Raw genomic sequence first — 16,719 nt, 5'->3', positions numbered from 1 at the left:
TATTTTTAATAAAGCGTTTTAAGTTTTTCATTTTAAATCACTAACATCAGAGTACAGTAAAATTATACTCATGAAAATAAGGCCTCAGCTGTAAAGATTTGTGTTCGAGGAATGGATTAAGATTTATGAATAAAAATTAATAATTAAATTTCTTTTTTATCCCCATTCAAGGCTATTATCTTTTATATTCATGCATTTAAAAGTTTCACATACACATTGAAATGAATTCACAAGCCCCCAAATGTACACGCACAAATATCAATACAAATATAGCCTTTTATAAACTGAGTAATGTAGAAATGAATCAAATACATTTCAATATGTCAATAAATTAGTATTCAAAGAAAAAACAAATCCATATAAGCTCTAATTATTTTACTTTATTTAATAAATAAAAAAATAAATAATCAAATCATTACAAACTAAGTTTCTAAGCAGTCACATCAATAATTATAATTCCAGTTCAAATAAATTTGTAGAATATGTGGAATGTTTTTTTTATTTAGTTTTCACCATACAAACACTTATACAGCCCCAATTATTTGTTCATCTACTAGATAATGGGACATATAACACAGTCAATGGAATGCATCTTTTCGTTTCTTAAAAACAATGAACTTCTTCAGCTGACTAAATTTTTTATTCGATTATTTAGAAATAGACACAATAATACAATGTTTTAATGTAAAAAAAAACTTTGTTTAATTCGTTTTTTATAAAAATTAATACTGAATGTAATAATGTCATAATCATAATAATAAATCTCATAATTTAAAAAAAAAAATCAAACATTTTAGTCATAATATTCCACAGTATCCTCCTCCAGTCATAGAATAAGAAATTTGAATGATTGATCATTCAGGAAAAATTAAAAAACTCATGAATGTTATGTTACTACAGATTTTTAGCTATCGTTATTTATTATTAAAAAGCTATAAAATCAGAAAAACATTTGACTGAAACTAAAAGGTTCATAAGATAGAGATCGTGATGATTTCACTTTGAAAGATTTTAAAATTTCTTTCATAATTCTAGTCCAATACAACAAAATGGGGCCGAGAAGTTGTTGGATAACCAAATATTGAGGACTACTGGGACTACATTTAAACAATGCAAAAATAGGAATTAAGGGTGAAATAATTCAGATCTAAATTTGTTTTATTAATAAAAAAAAATCATAAGTGTTATTTAATGGTAATAAATTATTTAATACTACCCTTTGCTGCTCTGCTTATTTCCTTCCCTTCAATATCACTAGCTTTGAGGAACAAAATTGTAAATTTTATCCAATAATTTCTTAATCACTGAGTAGTAGAAAAGTAAACGATTCAATCATGTCTTAAAACACATTTAATAAATTATATTACATGATCAGAAACAGGTTTACTTAAATTAAAACTCTTCCAAATCTATTATATAAGAAGATGCAACCGCGAAATATACCATGACGGTGAAATTTCTAAATCTTCAGGTAACGATACTTCATTGAAAAATAATTCAAGATATTAAGAAAGAGACCAAGTCCTGAGAGAAAAATAGTTACCTCTCCATCTGTCTAATAATTATTCAGAAATATTTTTGATTTTTAAAGTTTAAAAGCATTTATAAAAAAAAGTCTAAATCTGATGCAGGTAATATTAGTAATGCAATTAATAGATGTTAGCTAAAATCCTTTAGAGATAAATAAAATGAAATATCAAGATAAAATGGAATGGAATCAACAAGACTTAAGTCAATAGACAAATACAAACAAACAAAATTTATTTTGAATTGGGCTCTCATATAACAGAGCTTGTTATACTACAGATTTCGGCAAAACTAAAAATAACCTCTACTTCATAGCTAATGTGATTTCATAAAAAATGTTAGCACATAGATCATGCTAGTTTTAAAATTAAACCTGGCAACTTTATTTGTAAAAATAAACCCCTAATACCAAATTTAATGTAAAGTTGTTCGATGATGGCACATTTTAATAGTAAGCTAGAAGGGTTAGCATGAAGAATGTGTTAATTTATCAATAAGTCAGCTGCATAGGTAATTGGGAAATCTCTAACTCCATTATACACCTTGTAAGAAAGAGTTTAATGGAGGGAGTAAGCTGCCCGAAAAAGAGAAGCCAAAAAGACAGGGTTTATGATAAAATATAGGGGCGTGGCTGAGGAGTAGGGGAAGTTTAGGATCCAATCACTGGCTGCCTTCTGTTTTAGTTTAAATTACAATGGCGGACATTCCTATTAACATCAATGTAAACCTAAGCTGCGAGGTCATGGTAAACTTCCCTCTTTTTAACTTCACTTTCCCTACGAATGAGTGTATGGTATGCTACCCTCTCAGGTTTACAGAAGTCTCCTAAACTTTAATAAAGTTGTGAGATAATTCCGAAAGATGTAGGCTAGATTTAAAGCAATTTGTTCTTTCTCACTTCACTGTTATGGTTCTTCTTTCGTTTTCAGGCTTTGACAAAAAAAAAAAATCATAAAAACAAATAGTAAAGGGTTGAAGAGAAATTTAACATTGTAGACTTATTCTTCCTTTCATTAAAGCAACTTTCATAATAATTTTATTGAGTTTCTACTCACATTCTTCATGATTTTATATTCTCACAATAGCATGGGTACACATGAACCTCGATAATGGGATTTAATTGATTTCCATTTCAGCAGTATTATTCCCAGTTACATTTCCTTTCAGTATTATTTCAGCAGTATTATTCCCTATCCACAGTATTCACAAGTAAAGCACTAGATTTTTACTGTTTATTATCAACAAAACAATGATGTGTAAATGTTTAAAAAAGTGAAGAACATGAAAGTAATATGTGTTGAAACTGTACAAAAAATTAAAAGTATACCTTACTGACCGAGCATATGAAACAATAAACTAGAGAGATTATTTTAAACATAAAGATAATGACAAGTAAAAAATTGAATAAATTTTCAAATTATAAAAGTATGAATAACAATTTAGTTCAACATATTAAAAAATGAAAAATAACAGTTAACCAATAAGGATTATTAACATCAGAAAAGTATTATAGCCATCTCTAATTCAACTATTATCTTTTAATAGTATTACTGTAATAAAATATAAATTAATATTAATAAATGAGTAATTTATATAGTGTTAAAACTGAATTAATTTTACAAACAGACTCATGACACTTATGATTTAAAATTTAATCCCAAATATATGTTTAATATATTTAATTTCTAATTAAAGAGTAAATAATTAAATTCAGGGTACAGCTTTGCAAAGTTAATCTAAATAGCCAGATGATGACTGATAGTAGTTTGGAAAATAAAATTAACATTTTTTCTTAAAATTATTGGCTACTTTAGCTATAGTTTTAAAAAAAAAAATTTTCAGAGTGATTTCAGGAAGTAATCACAAGATGATATATTAGTTCTTGAATAAACCACACAAAAAATTACTGATATTACATAATTATCAAGCCAAACAATTTAGAACTATCAATTTAATCAATTGAGTAACATTCTGATGTTAAGATAATTCTGTATAACCACAAGAACAAATTATTAGTCCTATTAGCCTTTATCATACAAAATATATAATTAATAAATATATACATCTAAATTAAAGAAATTATTCTCATACAAATCGACTAGCCAGCTGATATTACGGCTCAAAGTTGAGTATATATTCTTTCAATGAATTAGGAAGTGGTAGCTTATTGACAACAAGGCCAGGCTGACGATCTACAGCCCGATAAATAACATTGCGGACTATTTGTTTGAGGGTTCGGGGTCTAGAGCTCATCTCCTTGAGCAGAGAACAGAGAGCTGTAGCCCGTACAGGGATTACCCCTGCTTCTTGAGCTCGTAATAGAGCTGATAGGGTTGCATATAACTCCTTATGTCCCATACTAAGTGCATAAAGCCAAATGAGGGGAGAAAACCTCTGCTGGGGATCCAGGGCCAAATCATCCTTTTGAGAAACCATTATGACATAGTGATACAAAACAGGATGAGAACCAGCTGAGCGGAGATAAATGGATGATGCTACAGAAGATGTGTCTCGTGTACCCTGAGCCGTGAAGCATATGTCAGGGTTGGCTCCATACTGAAAGAATAAATACATTTATTTAGCAACTATCACAAGTAAAATATTTAAAAGCAATCAGAATCCTAGAGTTTACATTTATCTGAAAATCTTTAAATGAGGAAAACCTATGCACTAGAAAACATCTACTAGTAGGCATTATGATTCCAACATCTTGAAATAAGACGGTTTTGTTTCCTAGTCACAAGAAGCTCCCTTCTTGATTGCAACTATTGACCAGGGCATCTCTTTTGTGCTGTGTGCTTCTAACATTTTTTTAAATATATTGTACCAAACATTGCTGTCTCATGATTGTTGGGAGTTTTAAACGGAAATATCAGTGTAGCGCTTCTGTAAATATTTGTCCTACGAACCATTCTAGATTGAGGAAGAGAGTAACACATTCAAACGCATCACCTATTTGTGGAGTTAGGTAAACTTATGATAGCATTTAAGATAAGCCTCTATATCAATGATCCATAACAGAAGGACAAATTTTAATCGTAGGGTAAGAATTTTGGGCTGTGTCAATGGCATCGACATTATCAGAAGATCCAAAGCTGCAGTAAAAGAAGAGCTTCCTTTCTTCTTTCCTTCTCTAAAAGATCTTTCCTTCCATACATGAAGCTGCTACGATAGCTAATCAATTTAGAGGTCCTAAAGATTATTGTTCCTTACTCATTAAACGAGTTGATTACTTCATGCACTGATGCACCGTACACAGGTTAATGCAAAAGATGAAGTTGATGAATGATGCAATTGATGAAGTTTCAGAAGAGATAAGGAGACAGATAGCATCAGCCAATAAGAACTATTTTGGACTGTGTTGGAATCTGGGAAGTAGCTACAAATACAAGATTGTATAAGAGACTGATCAGGTAGATACTTATATACGAGTCTGAAATCTGGGCCTACTCAAAATATGATTAAATAGATCTTCTGAAATTTTAAAGAGAAACTCTGAGACAAATTTATGGTCCAGTAAAAGATGGTTCATTATGGAGAAGGTTCACGAACAAAGAATTGTATTCCTTGTTAAATGTGCCTGATGTAAGAATCCTCAACCTCAGTAGGCTGCATTGGGCAGGCCATGTTGCAAGGAAGATCTCATGAGATACCAAAAAAACTTATTGACAAAGAAATCAATGGTACCAGACCAAGAGGACACCTAAACCCTAAACCTTTGATGTGTAGAACCTTTAAAACCTTTGAGTGTTGAAGAAGATTCAAGGACCCTGCTCATTGTAGGAGGACAGCTACACACTTCACCAATTTAACTAGTGGAAGCCAGGACGTAGCATTGGGTTGTTCAATCGAAGAATAAAAAGCTTTGACTAATTTACTCCATGAATCAAGAATAACACCTTAAATCATATCCCAAAATTTATGAGAAGTAAACAATAAATAAGATTACAATTTTTTGAAAAGGCTAGTTTTAAACAAAGAATTAAGCTTTTGCATTTCATACGATATGATTTTCAGGTGCTATGAAAATTTTACTTAAATGAATACTCAAAGAAATATTAATTATATAGCAATTATTAATTATATTCATTCATAATTGCTATATTATTAATTATATAGCAATTAAAAAAAAAAGAATTGATACCTGTAAAAAAGTAAGAGTTAGATTGTATACATGCTGGATGTCAGAAGGACCCCTTGTAGCCCTCACCATATCTAAAAGTTCTAAAAGAATATGAGAACGTCGAGAAGAGAAATGAATATTAGTTTCAAGGCCATGCTGAAGAAGTAAGACAAGGAGGCTTCGTATAAATTCCATTTTTCTTTCCATATCACGACCAAGTGTCACTGTTTCACTAGCTGAAAACATTAAGACATGGAGGGGTGTTAAATTGCTCCTAGACGAACAGTTTGGATTCGCTCCGTGTTTTAATAGAATTCTAACACAGTTCAAATAGCACACCTGCAAGGAAAGTAGGGAGAAGTAATTAAAAAAAAAAAATAATTATTCATACATAGTAATTAAAATAACATGCAAGAAATGATTTTATTCATTTTTTTTCAATTAAAAAGCATCGTTTAGGTCTAAAAAGTAAAAATTTTATAATTATTAATATATTTATTTCAAGTAACAAGAATAACAAAGAGAGGAGTTGTTCTCATAGAATTTTTAAATATCATATGCCAAAGATTTGTACCAATACTGTAATATCAGCCTCCACATTGGTCTCCTTTCTCTCTAATCCCACTATAACTCCAATCGGTTATTCTCACTTTTGGTATAATTCTCCTAATAACTGTTGTCCTATATTCAGTTTCTTTTACTACTTGTAATAAACTACTATCTCTGACAACACTAGGTTGCTCTTTATTTGACTCTAATGTAAACAAAGTAATATATTGTAGTGATATTTTGTGTATTAAAAAAAAAAATAAGAGTGATACTGGCTGGTTTAAATTTATATGAATAGTAGTAGGGAGGATTATGGCAGTATTAAGCATGGACTTCGCCTAAGTGTGCTTAAAGATATGAAACTGAGGGTACACATCAAAATGTCAAACAATGTAATTGGTAACTATTTTAGGAATAATTTGTTTAATTTTTTTTTTATTGATTGACCGTATTTTTCTGAATATGAAGGAGATGGTTGGGGGTGGAACAAAAAATAGTTAACTATTTATTTTCTGGTATTTTACCACACTTTGCAGGGCTTCATCAGGGCTAAAATAGATAGAAAACAACCAAAAATTTGTTGAAAATGTAAGATAATGAGATACAAAGAAGTAAACTAAGGTGGGGTTAAAAATATGTAAATATAAATGAAAAAAATTATATAAAAATGAACAAAAAGAAATACAAGTAAAATGTACAATAATAAGTATACATAAAAAGAAATAAACAACACAGACTATTAGATTTTAAATGAACAGGAGAGGTAATAACATGTAAAAATATAAAAGTAGATATTACAGAAACAAAAACAAAATTGTATACACTGAGACCAGAAACTAAGAAAGAAAGATGAGAATAAATAAAGGTCAAGAAAGAATAAATGCAAATAAAAATATAATAATAAATAATTAAAGAAAAAATCAGAACCACCCAGCCATAGTGTTTTAAAGACAGCCAACGAGGGACAAAACACAGATGTGGGACAGACATAAGAGTGCAGGGGGGATAACAGTTATAAATTTTTACATTTATAAATCAGTTTATGAATATAAGTAAATCTTTCCTTGTAAAGGTAATATGTTTGCACTCCATATTCGGAGCATTTCCCGGAATAATAAAAAGCAACAAAGGCTAATAGTTTTTTGAGTACGGAATTTTGGTTTGTTTCATTCATGATGAAATTGCTAAGTAAGTATGAATAAATGATTTTGTTTTATTATTTTTCCATCCAATAAAAAGATAAGTAGTCAGATTTTATTACAGAAAAAAAAAACCTTAAGTTTATAAAAACAGAAAAATAGTCTAAAATAAAAATAACACCACAATATAGATATTATGTAAACCAACTGCCATTCCATATTGTAATTTGGGCAAAAATGTTAAAGGAAAAAATTGTAACTTGACCTTTGATAAGGCTAATTTAGTTATATGTAAACAAAAATAATCATGGAAGATCGCTCATTGACGATGTTTAATAATATAAATGATTTGAGTCCCAAATTAGACATTTTCATAAATTATAAAAATATAATAAATATTCAAAATTCTTAACTAAAAAAAGTATTATTAGAATAATAGCAGAGCTAGGAACGATATTGAAATATTGAACAAGGTAAGACTTACTTTCATAGTATGAGTAAAATGATGAAGTGGGTCTTTATTGATAAGTGGGACTAGGCAGACCATGAGGGGAACGCTCCCGTCTCTCCCTACTACATTAGGATTCCCTCCTTCTTGCAGCAGCATGTTCAATAACTCATACCTGATCCAATCAATTATTAATTTATCATCATTACACACTGGCTCATAATGTATACAATGTAATCTCGGTATTTCCAACACTTCAGTAATCTGGCATAAAAAAATTTAAAAAAGTAACTTTTCTTTTGAGAAAACAACAGGCGATAACACTTTTGTTTTTAAATAAAAGTGCCCATGTGTAAAGGATATTTTTTACTTCCCATTCTATACGCAAGTTATTGTAATCATCGTGAGAAGAAGTGTGATTAAAAAAATCAAGCTCCATTACCAAACAGCTTTACTCTCGTATGTATTGGGTTGTAAAATAAATTCAGAGGATTTTTCAATATTTCAATTCAATCCTCTCTGTGTTTATAAAATCATGTTTACTTGGTCAATAATATTTACATATTCTAAAAAAAGATTAGTTAAGGTGCTTTTATTTTGATAGTTCGCTTGCTCAAAATGGAAGAGAAAAAAATTCATTTTAGTAATTTGATGATTTTTTATTTCCGAAATGAAAATCCGCTGCACAGACGGTTAACAAAATTTGCAGTGTGTATGGTGATGATGCCTTAGGAAAAAGCACCGTCGGTCAGTAGTTTGCTCGGTTCAGAACCATAAATTTTGACTTGGAAGACGTAAAGCGCTTGGATCATCCATCAACTGTTGATGACCAAATTCGAGTATTGGTCTCTGACAACCCTCACTCTACGACATGGGATATCGCAGAAACACTTAACATATGCAAGTGTTCCAAATCATTTGTGTCTCATAATCGCAAAGGCATAGTTTTCCATTACGATAACGCCTATCCTCACGTGTCTTTGCAGACCCGGTAGAAATTATTGGAGTTTGGCTGGGATGTGATCCCCTATCCATCCTATTCACCAGACCTTGCCCCAATAGATTTTCACTTATTTTAGGCCCTTCAAAACTCTCTTAATAGGAAACACTTTAACTCACTCGAGGACTGCAAAACGCACACTGAGGAGTTCATTATGCAACAATCTGAGAAGTTATGGGAGGACAGAATTAAAAAATTATCTGAAAAAATGGCAACATGTAATATATAAAAATGGGTCATACATAATTGATTAAAAGTATTTACTAGAATCTGAAGTTTTTATTGAAATCACCAGTAAAAAAATGTTACAAACTTATTTTACAACCCAATAGTAGCACAACAAAAAATTCTTATGACATGGAAAAATTTAAATCTCAAAGATGTGTTATTCTTAACTGCAGCTAGGGAGGCAGTTCAGCCAAAGACCATACACAATTCATGGAATTCATTTTTGGGAAAAGAGAAAACCCATGAAGTATCAACAGATAACAATGACAAATTCAGGCAACAGATGATTATGACCTCAATTAAAAATATAAACACAGATGCTTCATTGAATGATACAGATGTTCATGAATAGGTTGAAGGTTACGAGGAGAAAAAGTTCACATTTAAAACTGATGAGGAAACAGAACAGTGTTACAGAAGTCTCTACTGATGAAGAAGAAGGTGAAAGACGAGTTAAGGAACCAACGATGATAAAGCATGAAGGAGCAATGTCTCATTTCATTCACTGTCTGAGGTCTCTTACAATCCCTGAGAGAAAAAGCAGTGAAGAGGTTTCTGCAGAAGTGTCAGCAAAAAAAAAAATTAATAAATAAAAAATAACCGACTATTTTAAAATAAATTAATTTTCAAAACTTTAAACAATCAAATTTCTAATTAAATATGTAAAAAATATTAAATAAATAAAAATAGTTTTGTATATTCATATTGTTGAATTTTTATACACCATTTTTCCTAGTACTTTTTGCAATCCATACCCCCCCCCCCCCTGCAGCAATTAGTTCAGAATTGCCGAGATTACACTGTATTAACACATGAAAACTATAATTAATAATTCTTGTAATATTTGATATCTAAAGACTTTGTGCAGCTTAAGAGATGAGAAGGCTGTTTGGGTAGGTTTATATAATGAAAAATAATTATATTGTTAACTTTCTGGCTATAAGTGAAATGGAAAATGAAGAACTAGCCTTATTTTTCTGTCTGAAGTAATATATTCCATTTCATATTCTATAGCCTTTTCCTAATTTAAGATAAATTTCTAAAAATATTATTTATGAAAGAAATGAACATCGGCAGTTAATATGGCATTAAAGCCTAAATTAAAAGAAATATAGGACTTTAAATTATTTATCCCCAAACCAGCACTCTCTGAATAAAAACTTTACACCCGACTTTTAGATAAAACAATCCATAACTGGACCTGGGATGACAAACATTTATGTTTTCATTAAAGGAAGCGGTAAAAAAAAACTTGAGATATTTGAGTTGTTTTTTACTGCATCCAGACCATCTTTCTTTTATTAATCGCACAGGGTCCATTAATGATCTTCTTATGTATTTGTTGAGACTTAAAATAAAAGACAGACTATAATGTTTTTGACAGACAAATTGAACAAACCAAGTCACCTGCTCTACAGCGGTCCAATCCCTTCAGAGAGTTGAGCTGTGACAAACAAGAGACAGAGGATCCAGATAATATTGATCCAAATATACTGAATCAATCATCCGTAGAGTATCCGAAAAGTATTATTTAATTCAAATCTCATAAATTGGCCTCAGATTCAATCAGCCTGCATTGTTACAATGTGGTATTCTTAGGGACATAAAACAAGATGGTTGGAATAAACTGAAGAGTTGCAGACATAACATGTGGATATTGGGAATAAGTGAGCCAAAAAAGAAAAGAAGCAGGGAAATTAACTTTCTTAAGTTAAGGATGAATTAGAAAAGAGAAACCTAGAAAGTTCTTGAGGCAAGAAACAGGTATGGGATAATTTGTGATGAAACTTTCCACCTATGTGGACATAAACAGCTCTACATAATATAGCAGACTTTGGTCAGTAGGCGTCACTGAGCTATAGTCTTCTAGGCTCTGATAGAATCCCAGAATATGTCGCATCCTCCATCAAATGGCTGTTCCTGTTTTAATTTCATTAGAAAATCAAAAAGGATCGACATGGAGGCATAAGAATTATTTTATTGATCTTTCTAGGGATTGAAATAAGGACAAATAGACCCACTTGCCAGATATGTCTTCCCCTTTAGTTCCAGTACCAGTATAAAAAATAGGCAAGTAACTTGAAAAGCAAGGATTAAAAAATCACTTGGCTTGGGGTAGAAAAAATCAAGCAGCTAGGTGTTATGAAGACACTGGCAAACAACTGCAATTGCTGCTATAAATGTGTTAATGCTCTTACACACTAAAAGGCACTAAGGAAGAAGAAGAATATTCAACGATTTTTAAAACCATTTTTATTCTTCAGGTAATAAGTGCCTTCATTTGTCATGGAAGTAATCATAAAGCTGGGATCCATAAACCATTCAACAATTCGATGAAAGATAACTTTTCTCGGAATTTTAATTTGCTATTAAGAATAGAAGTACAGAACGTTACTATAATTAAAACAACTTTCAAAAACACAATTACTTATAAATTTAAGTAAATAGGAATAAATAAATAATAGTTATAATTATTTTTATTTGCAATTTTCATACTTAAAAGAAATGTTATAAATGATAGAGTTTACCTGAATTCCCAATCTCTGACATGTCTAAGAACACAAGCTAGAGCACTATTCCCAGGTTGGTTAATAGAGGGCCTTGCACCATTCTGGAGTAAGTATCTAACCTGCATCAAAATATTATAAAGATATTATTAATTAATCATAAATTTAAATCATTAAAAGCTATATTAGGCTTTATTCATCTATATTTTCCTTTTATATATATGTTAAAAAACATATATAAAGTAAGCATAGGCCACACCGTATAAAAAAGTAAAAAAAAAACAGAAGCTTATAATAAATAATACCAAGAATATTAAAGTTAGATCTAACACTAACAGGAACATTTATGTAAAAAAAAAACAACCTGCACCATGCTACACTAAAATAGATTGTTATGGCAGCTAAGTGGAGGGAACTATTTAATCAATAGGTATTTATAGTATCAAAAACAAATTGCTCTTTTGTAATTTATTGAAATTTTACTTCTCTGTTTGTTAAACAAATGATTTAATTTTGTATATTACAACTTATAGTCCAGGAGCCCATGGGAAAAAAGGTAACATTTCATACTAACATTTGGGCACATAAAATGATCATGTACATTGCCCTGAAATGAAAAATGCATGTCTCATTTTAAACCCGCTGTAATAACAAATAATGACTGGGTGAAAACTATATAGTCTAAGAGTTTGTATAAACATTTTTACTTTAATTATTAATGATTTTTATTCTAGTTTATAATTTAAATATGTTTTTGAAATGCAGGCAGACAAATGCTGCTTGAATTGTAAATATTTTGTAATCGATAGAAAGCTAAGTGTGCCAAAAGAATTTTGAAAGCTTTAGTCTTGTAGGAACTGGAAGTTCTCATAGTTTCAATCTAAAATCTGTAATTATACTGTTCTAAAATCTGATTAACTATTGTATAGAATTCTGTAGAAAGAGGGTAGACCAATACAAAATTAGACAAACTTATTTTTAAATTTATATGTATATATAGTTGACCGTAAAGATTTAAATATAAGAACAAGGTCAGGGTTGTGTTCAAAAAAAGGAACAAGTAGTTTAAAACTATTTGTTCCTTTTTTTGACCGCAACCCTGACCATCTTCTTATATTTTTAAATTTATTTATTTTAATTTACAGGTTGAAAAACTTTTCAAAAGATTTCAGAACTAAAATGGAATTTAGTCACAAAACACATGATAACATGTTGTTTCCTTTTTACTTTCACTCACCGATAAATGGAATATACAGTAGGATATATTGTGATTGTGCCAATTTTCGATTTTGAGTTATTGATAGGAATACACATTTCGAGGTCACCTGAGTCCAAACAATTAATACTCACAAAATGGTATATATGGTGTGTGTGAACAGCCTGGCTCAAGAATGAAAAGTTTTACGAAACTGAAATTACATATTTAAGGCGGGTATATGCCAGGGATGTGACAGCAACTTCTTTGATAAAATCAACCTAATCGGAGATGACACTTAACAGAATTGATTTATCACATTTTTTTTTATTTTCTCAAAAATGAGCCAAACGATTTTGATAAAACTCAGCATGTCTATGTAGATTTAAATGATATTTAATACTACATAGGTTATATCCTCATTGAAATAGTCTCAAAAGGCTTAAATAATGAATTTTTAAAAACTCTTCCCCTAAGGTACCTTTAATTTTGTCTATTTGAAAAAAATAATCAATTCTCATTGTTTGTAATAATAAACAATGGACAAATACAAAATATTAATGAATTTTATGGATTACTGAAGAAGAAAAAAGGAAAAATATATTTATCAAATTCGAACAGGAAAAGCCGAGACAGCCCAATCTATCTCAATTTCATTACGACTTTGTTATCTTTTGTTAAACTATTGTATTCTTGGCGGCAAAAAAGTTTATATTTCTCATTTCCACCTCGAGAAACCCTGTAATAAAAATCTGTATGGAAACAGAAAAATAATTCTGTGAAAAGTTTTGTTCTCAATGTTCCCCTGCCCCTTCTCTGCTCATGAGACATTTAAAAAAAATAAAATCATAAATATACCAATAACTTGCCCATAATTAATAATGAGCCCAGTAATCTACACAAAACTTGGGGACACGTGGAGGGTGCTAAGTGAAAGTTATGTGATAGTCCGCACAACACCAGATTTTTTTCATAAGTTAAGTTTAAAAAGAATTTACAATCCAGTGAGTTTATACTTAACAAAACTTTTTAATAAAAATATTTAAGCAATGACCAAAAATATTATTGATAGAAAATCCTTATTTTTAGATAATAACAATATAGTTAACTTTCTACTGCAACACTCTGAAATCTAAATCCAACAAAAAAGAAGATGGCCTCGTGACCTTATATTGTAAACTGTTTTAGAGTTCTACTACTGGGTAGTTTCTCTACATCCTGTATCATATCATATGTCATTATGATCAAATTTACTGGTTGTATTTTTTTATACAGTTGTAAATATCAACAAATAAAAAAAAAAAAAAAAAAAAATCCAACAAAATCAATTGTCCAATAACTCACAATCAACATTAGAAAATGATGAAAAAGAATGAAATCCAATTTATTTAATATAAATCATGCTCAATTTTCTAGCTATTATAAAATTGTCATTCCATAGATGAGTTAACACAGTAAAGAATAAAATTTCCAAAATAATACTGCATAAATTAATGTAATGATATAAACTTACCAAATGTAGGACATCCCATTTATTCCATGGTTGATTATCAGAATCATAACCATAGCGAGCTTCTTCTAAAGCATATCGCACTATAAGGCCATGAAGGGGTGTATTACCAAGAGAATCTGGCTGGTTTATCTTTTCTCTAAGCCCATGATCCAGAAGAAGTTTACAGGTTTGAAGGGTTTCTTCAGCACTCTTTCGTCCAAGTAAAAATACTAAATGAAGAACAGTCATTTGCTGAGTCGCAGTGCAGACACTAGTTGATGCACCACATCTAACAAAATTTAAGCACAATATAATCATCAACAACAGAGAGGACTTAAATGGTTATAAATGATTTTATTTGGTTTAAATCTAATCTATGTCTGACAGGCATGCCTTCTGATGTCTAGTCCCATGTGCACTACTCCTACTGCAGAGATGGAAGTACTTTTAAATCTGACAACGCTGCACATTAAGATTGAATCTCAAACCCTCAGCTCTACATACAGGTTTGTAAAATTGAAAACAAGATCCAAATCCTTAATTTATGAAGGACACAGAAGTTAGTTCAGGATCATTGATGAAGATGTTAGCTATGCACTCTGATCTTCAGATTAAGAAATATAGGGACATCTAATAGTGTTAAAATTCAAGGGATTACCCGATACAAACCATTCAATAGCGTAAACTGCTATTTAGACAGGTCCTTAATGGAACAGGTGTATGTAGGATTGGCAGACCCAGGGCAGGCACCTCATTCTTTCAAGCTGAGGAGATAGCAATTAATCTTTGTGCCCAAAACCTAATCAAAGGTGGAATGAAACACAGACTAATTACAACTTTCACTTATAGTCAGGTGGCCATAAGCAATTATGCAGTCTGTTCTAAATTGGTGTAAAAGTGTAAAATTAATTTGAACTCCCTTTCTTGAGCCATAAAATATATGCATGCATTAAAGGCGACAAGAGGGCAGATGGTCTTGCTAGGAGAGGATCTGAGAAGTTACCCTTCATACCAGGTCCCATATGTGGTGTTAGCTATGTTAAGAAACGTATAAAGGTGATTGGTGATGGCAAGGCTGGGCTACACTGGGAGGGGGGAACATTAGGAAACTAGAACAGTCAATAATGTTCCTAAAAAGTTCCTGTACAAAAAGAAATCATTAAGTTAGAAATAAAGGCAATTATTTATATATTTGGTAAATATACTGAGCCGTTTACTAGTCAGATGTCTTTGGTGCCACTTCTGATTTAACAATTGCTAAAACAGATACCAAGTGTGTCCATAACAAGACTTTCCTAACCATTTTAAGTGCAAAGTCCAATACAAAACTTTGCTGTTTCTTTGCTAATATTAACATGATTAAGATTTTTTTTAAAGTTTAGTTCTATAGAAAATTTAATTATCTCTCACTCAAATGAACGTCTGGAATGTGCCTAGGAGATGTACAGTTTTCAAACTATTCAAGAAACTAATAAAACATGAATGGGTTTTCATGGGAACCTGTGCAGAATATTTTTAAAACTGCACATGGAGGTCTGATATTATATTTGTCTATTATATAAATTGAAAAATGTACCATAAAAATCTTTAGACATTTAACTTTAATGGTTCATATGTTACTAAGAAAGTTGAAAAAATTAGTTTGAATTGAAGAAAATTACCCAATTAAAAGCTCTAAGAACTTAATCGGCCTGAGGGCAGCTTGATGAATGGGATAATATTCATCATAACACTGATTAATCTCATCAGATCTTTCAGAAACAAGATATTTTACACAGTTCCAGGCACCACGTTCGCAAGCTATATGAAGAAGAGGACGCTTCTGTTGCCATGGTAACCAATGATCTTCACCTTGCTGCATAAGAAGTTCAAGTATTTCAACCTGATTGACATAATAAACATTTAACTTAACAACCAGATTTTAATTTATTAAACTCATTCAGTAAGTACTTCAATATATATACATGCATAGATATTTAAACAAAATTAAATCTGTAATCCGCTGCAACCCATGAAGGGGCAGGAGAACAGTACTTTCTAACGAAGTACTACAAACTTGGTTTGTGAATTATATAATACCACCATTATTAGAATTTCTTTTTTTAATTTACAGCTTATTGTTAGTAAATACATGTCTTTATTTTATTTACAGCAAGACTTTCCTAGTAGTAAGATAACAGAATAAAACGTTCTATATAAAAATTAAAAATATTTTTATATATGTACAAAACTATATTTTCAATACTAATTGTCAGAAAAATATCAGGAAGCGTTATCTTTCTACTATTATTAAATAATAATAGTAGAAGAATATCGAACTTATCATACCACATGGCAACTCCTTTTTAAGTATCATCATGTTTACCATATATATAAATCTGTAACGCTACAACCCATGAAGTGTCAGGGGAGTACTATTACATATACATTATTAAGAATAGATTACTTTGAAAGGAAGTAATGTCACTAGAGCAACGGTTGTGGAAGGAGGTTATTTGGTCAGAATTTTAT

The 16,719-nt window shown here is 30.6% G+C and overlaps 1 protein-coding gene across 1 annotated transcript in view; it reads right to left on the bottom strand.

The window, feature by feature from the left end:
- Positions 1 to 3,490: 3,490 nt before the first annotated feature.
- Positions 3,491 to 16,719, bottom strand: part of LOC106688669 (ankyrin-1) — an 18,396-nt gene continuing 5,167 nt past the window's right edge. The window contains exons 5-10 of the mRNA XM_014433244.2: positions 15,870 to 16,090; positions 14,230 to 14,497; positions 11,543 to 11,643; positions 7,823 to 7,961; positions 5,672 to 5,989; positions 3,491 to 4,083 (exon numbers count right to left, since the gene is read on the bottom strand). Of these exons, the coding sequence (XP_014288730.1) occupies positions 3,640 to 4,083; positions 5,672 to 5,989; positions 7,823 to 7,961; positions 11,543 to 11,643; positions 14,230 to 14,497; positions 15,870 to 16,090 (1,491 nt within the window). The 3' untranslated portion in view covers positions 3,491 to 3,639. The remainder of the gene's footprint in view (positions 4,084 to 5,671; positions 5,990 to 7,822; positions 7,962 to 11,542; positions 11,644 to 14,229; positions 14,498 to 15,869; positions 16,091 to 16,719) is intronic.

The sequence above is a fragment of the Halyomorpha halys genome, unplaced genomic scaffold (genome assembly GCF_000696795.3).
Source record: "Halyomorpha halys isolate HHAL.00 unplaced genomic scaffold, Hhal_1.1 Scaffold1174.1, whole genome shotgun sequence".
In the NCBI taxonomy this organism is placed as follows: domain Eukaryota; kingdom Metazoa; phylum Arthropoda; class Insecta; order Hemiptera; family Pentatomidae; genus Halyomorpha; species Halyomorpha halys.
Note: the sequence above shows the minus strand (reverse complement) of the source record. Positions and strands in the feature narration are given on the sequence as shown.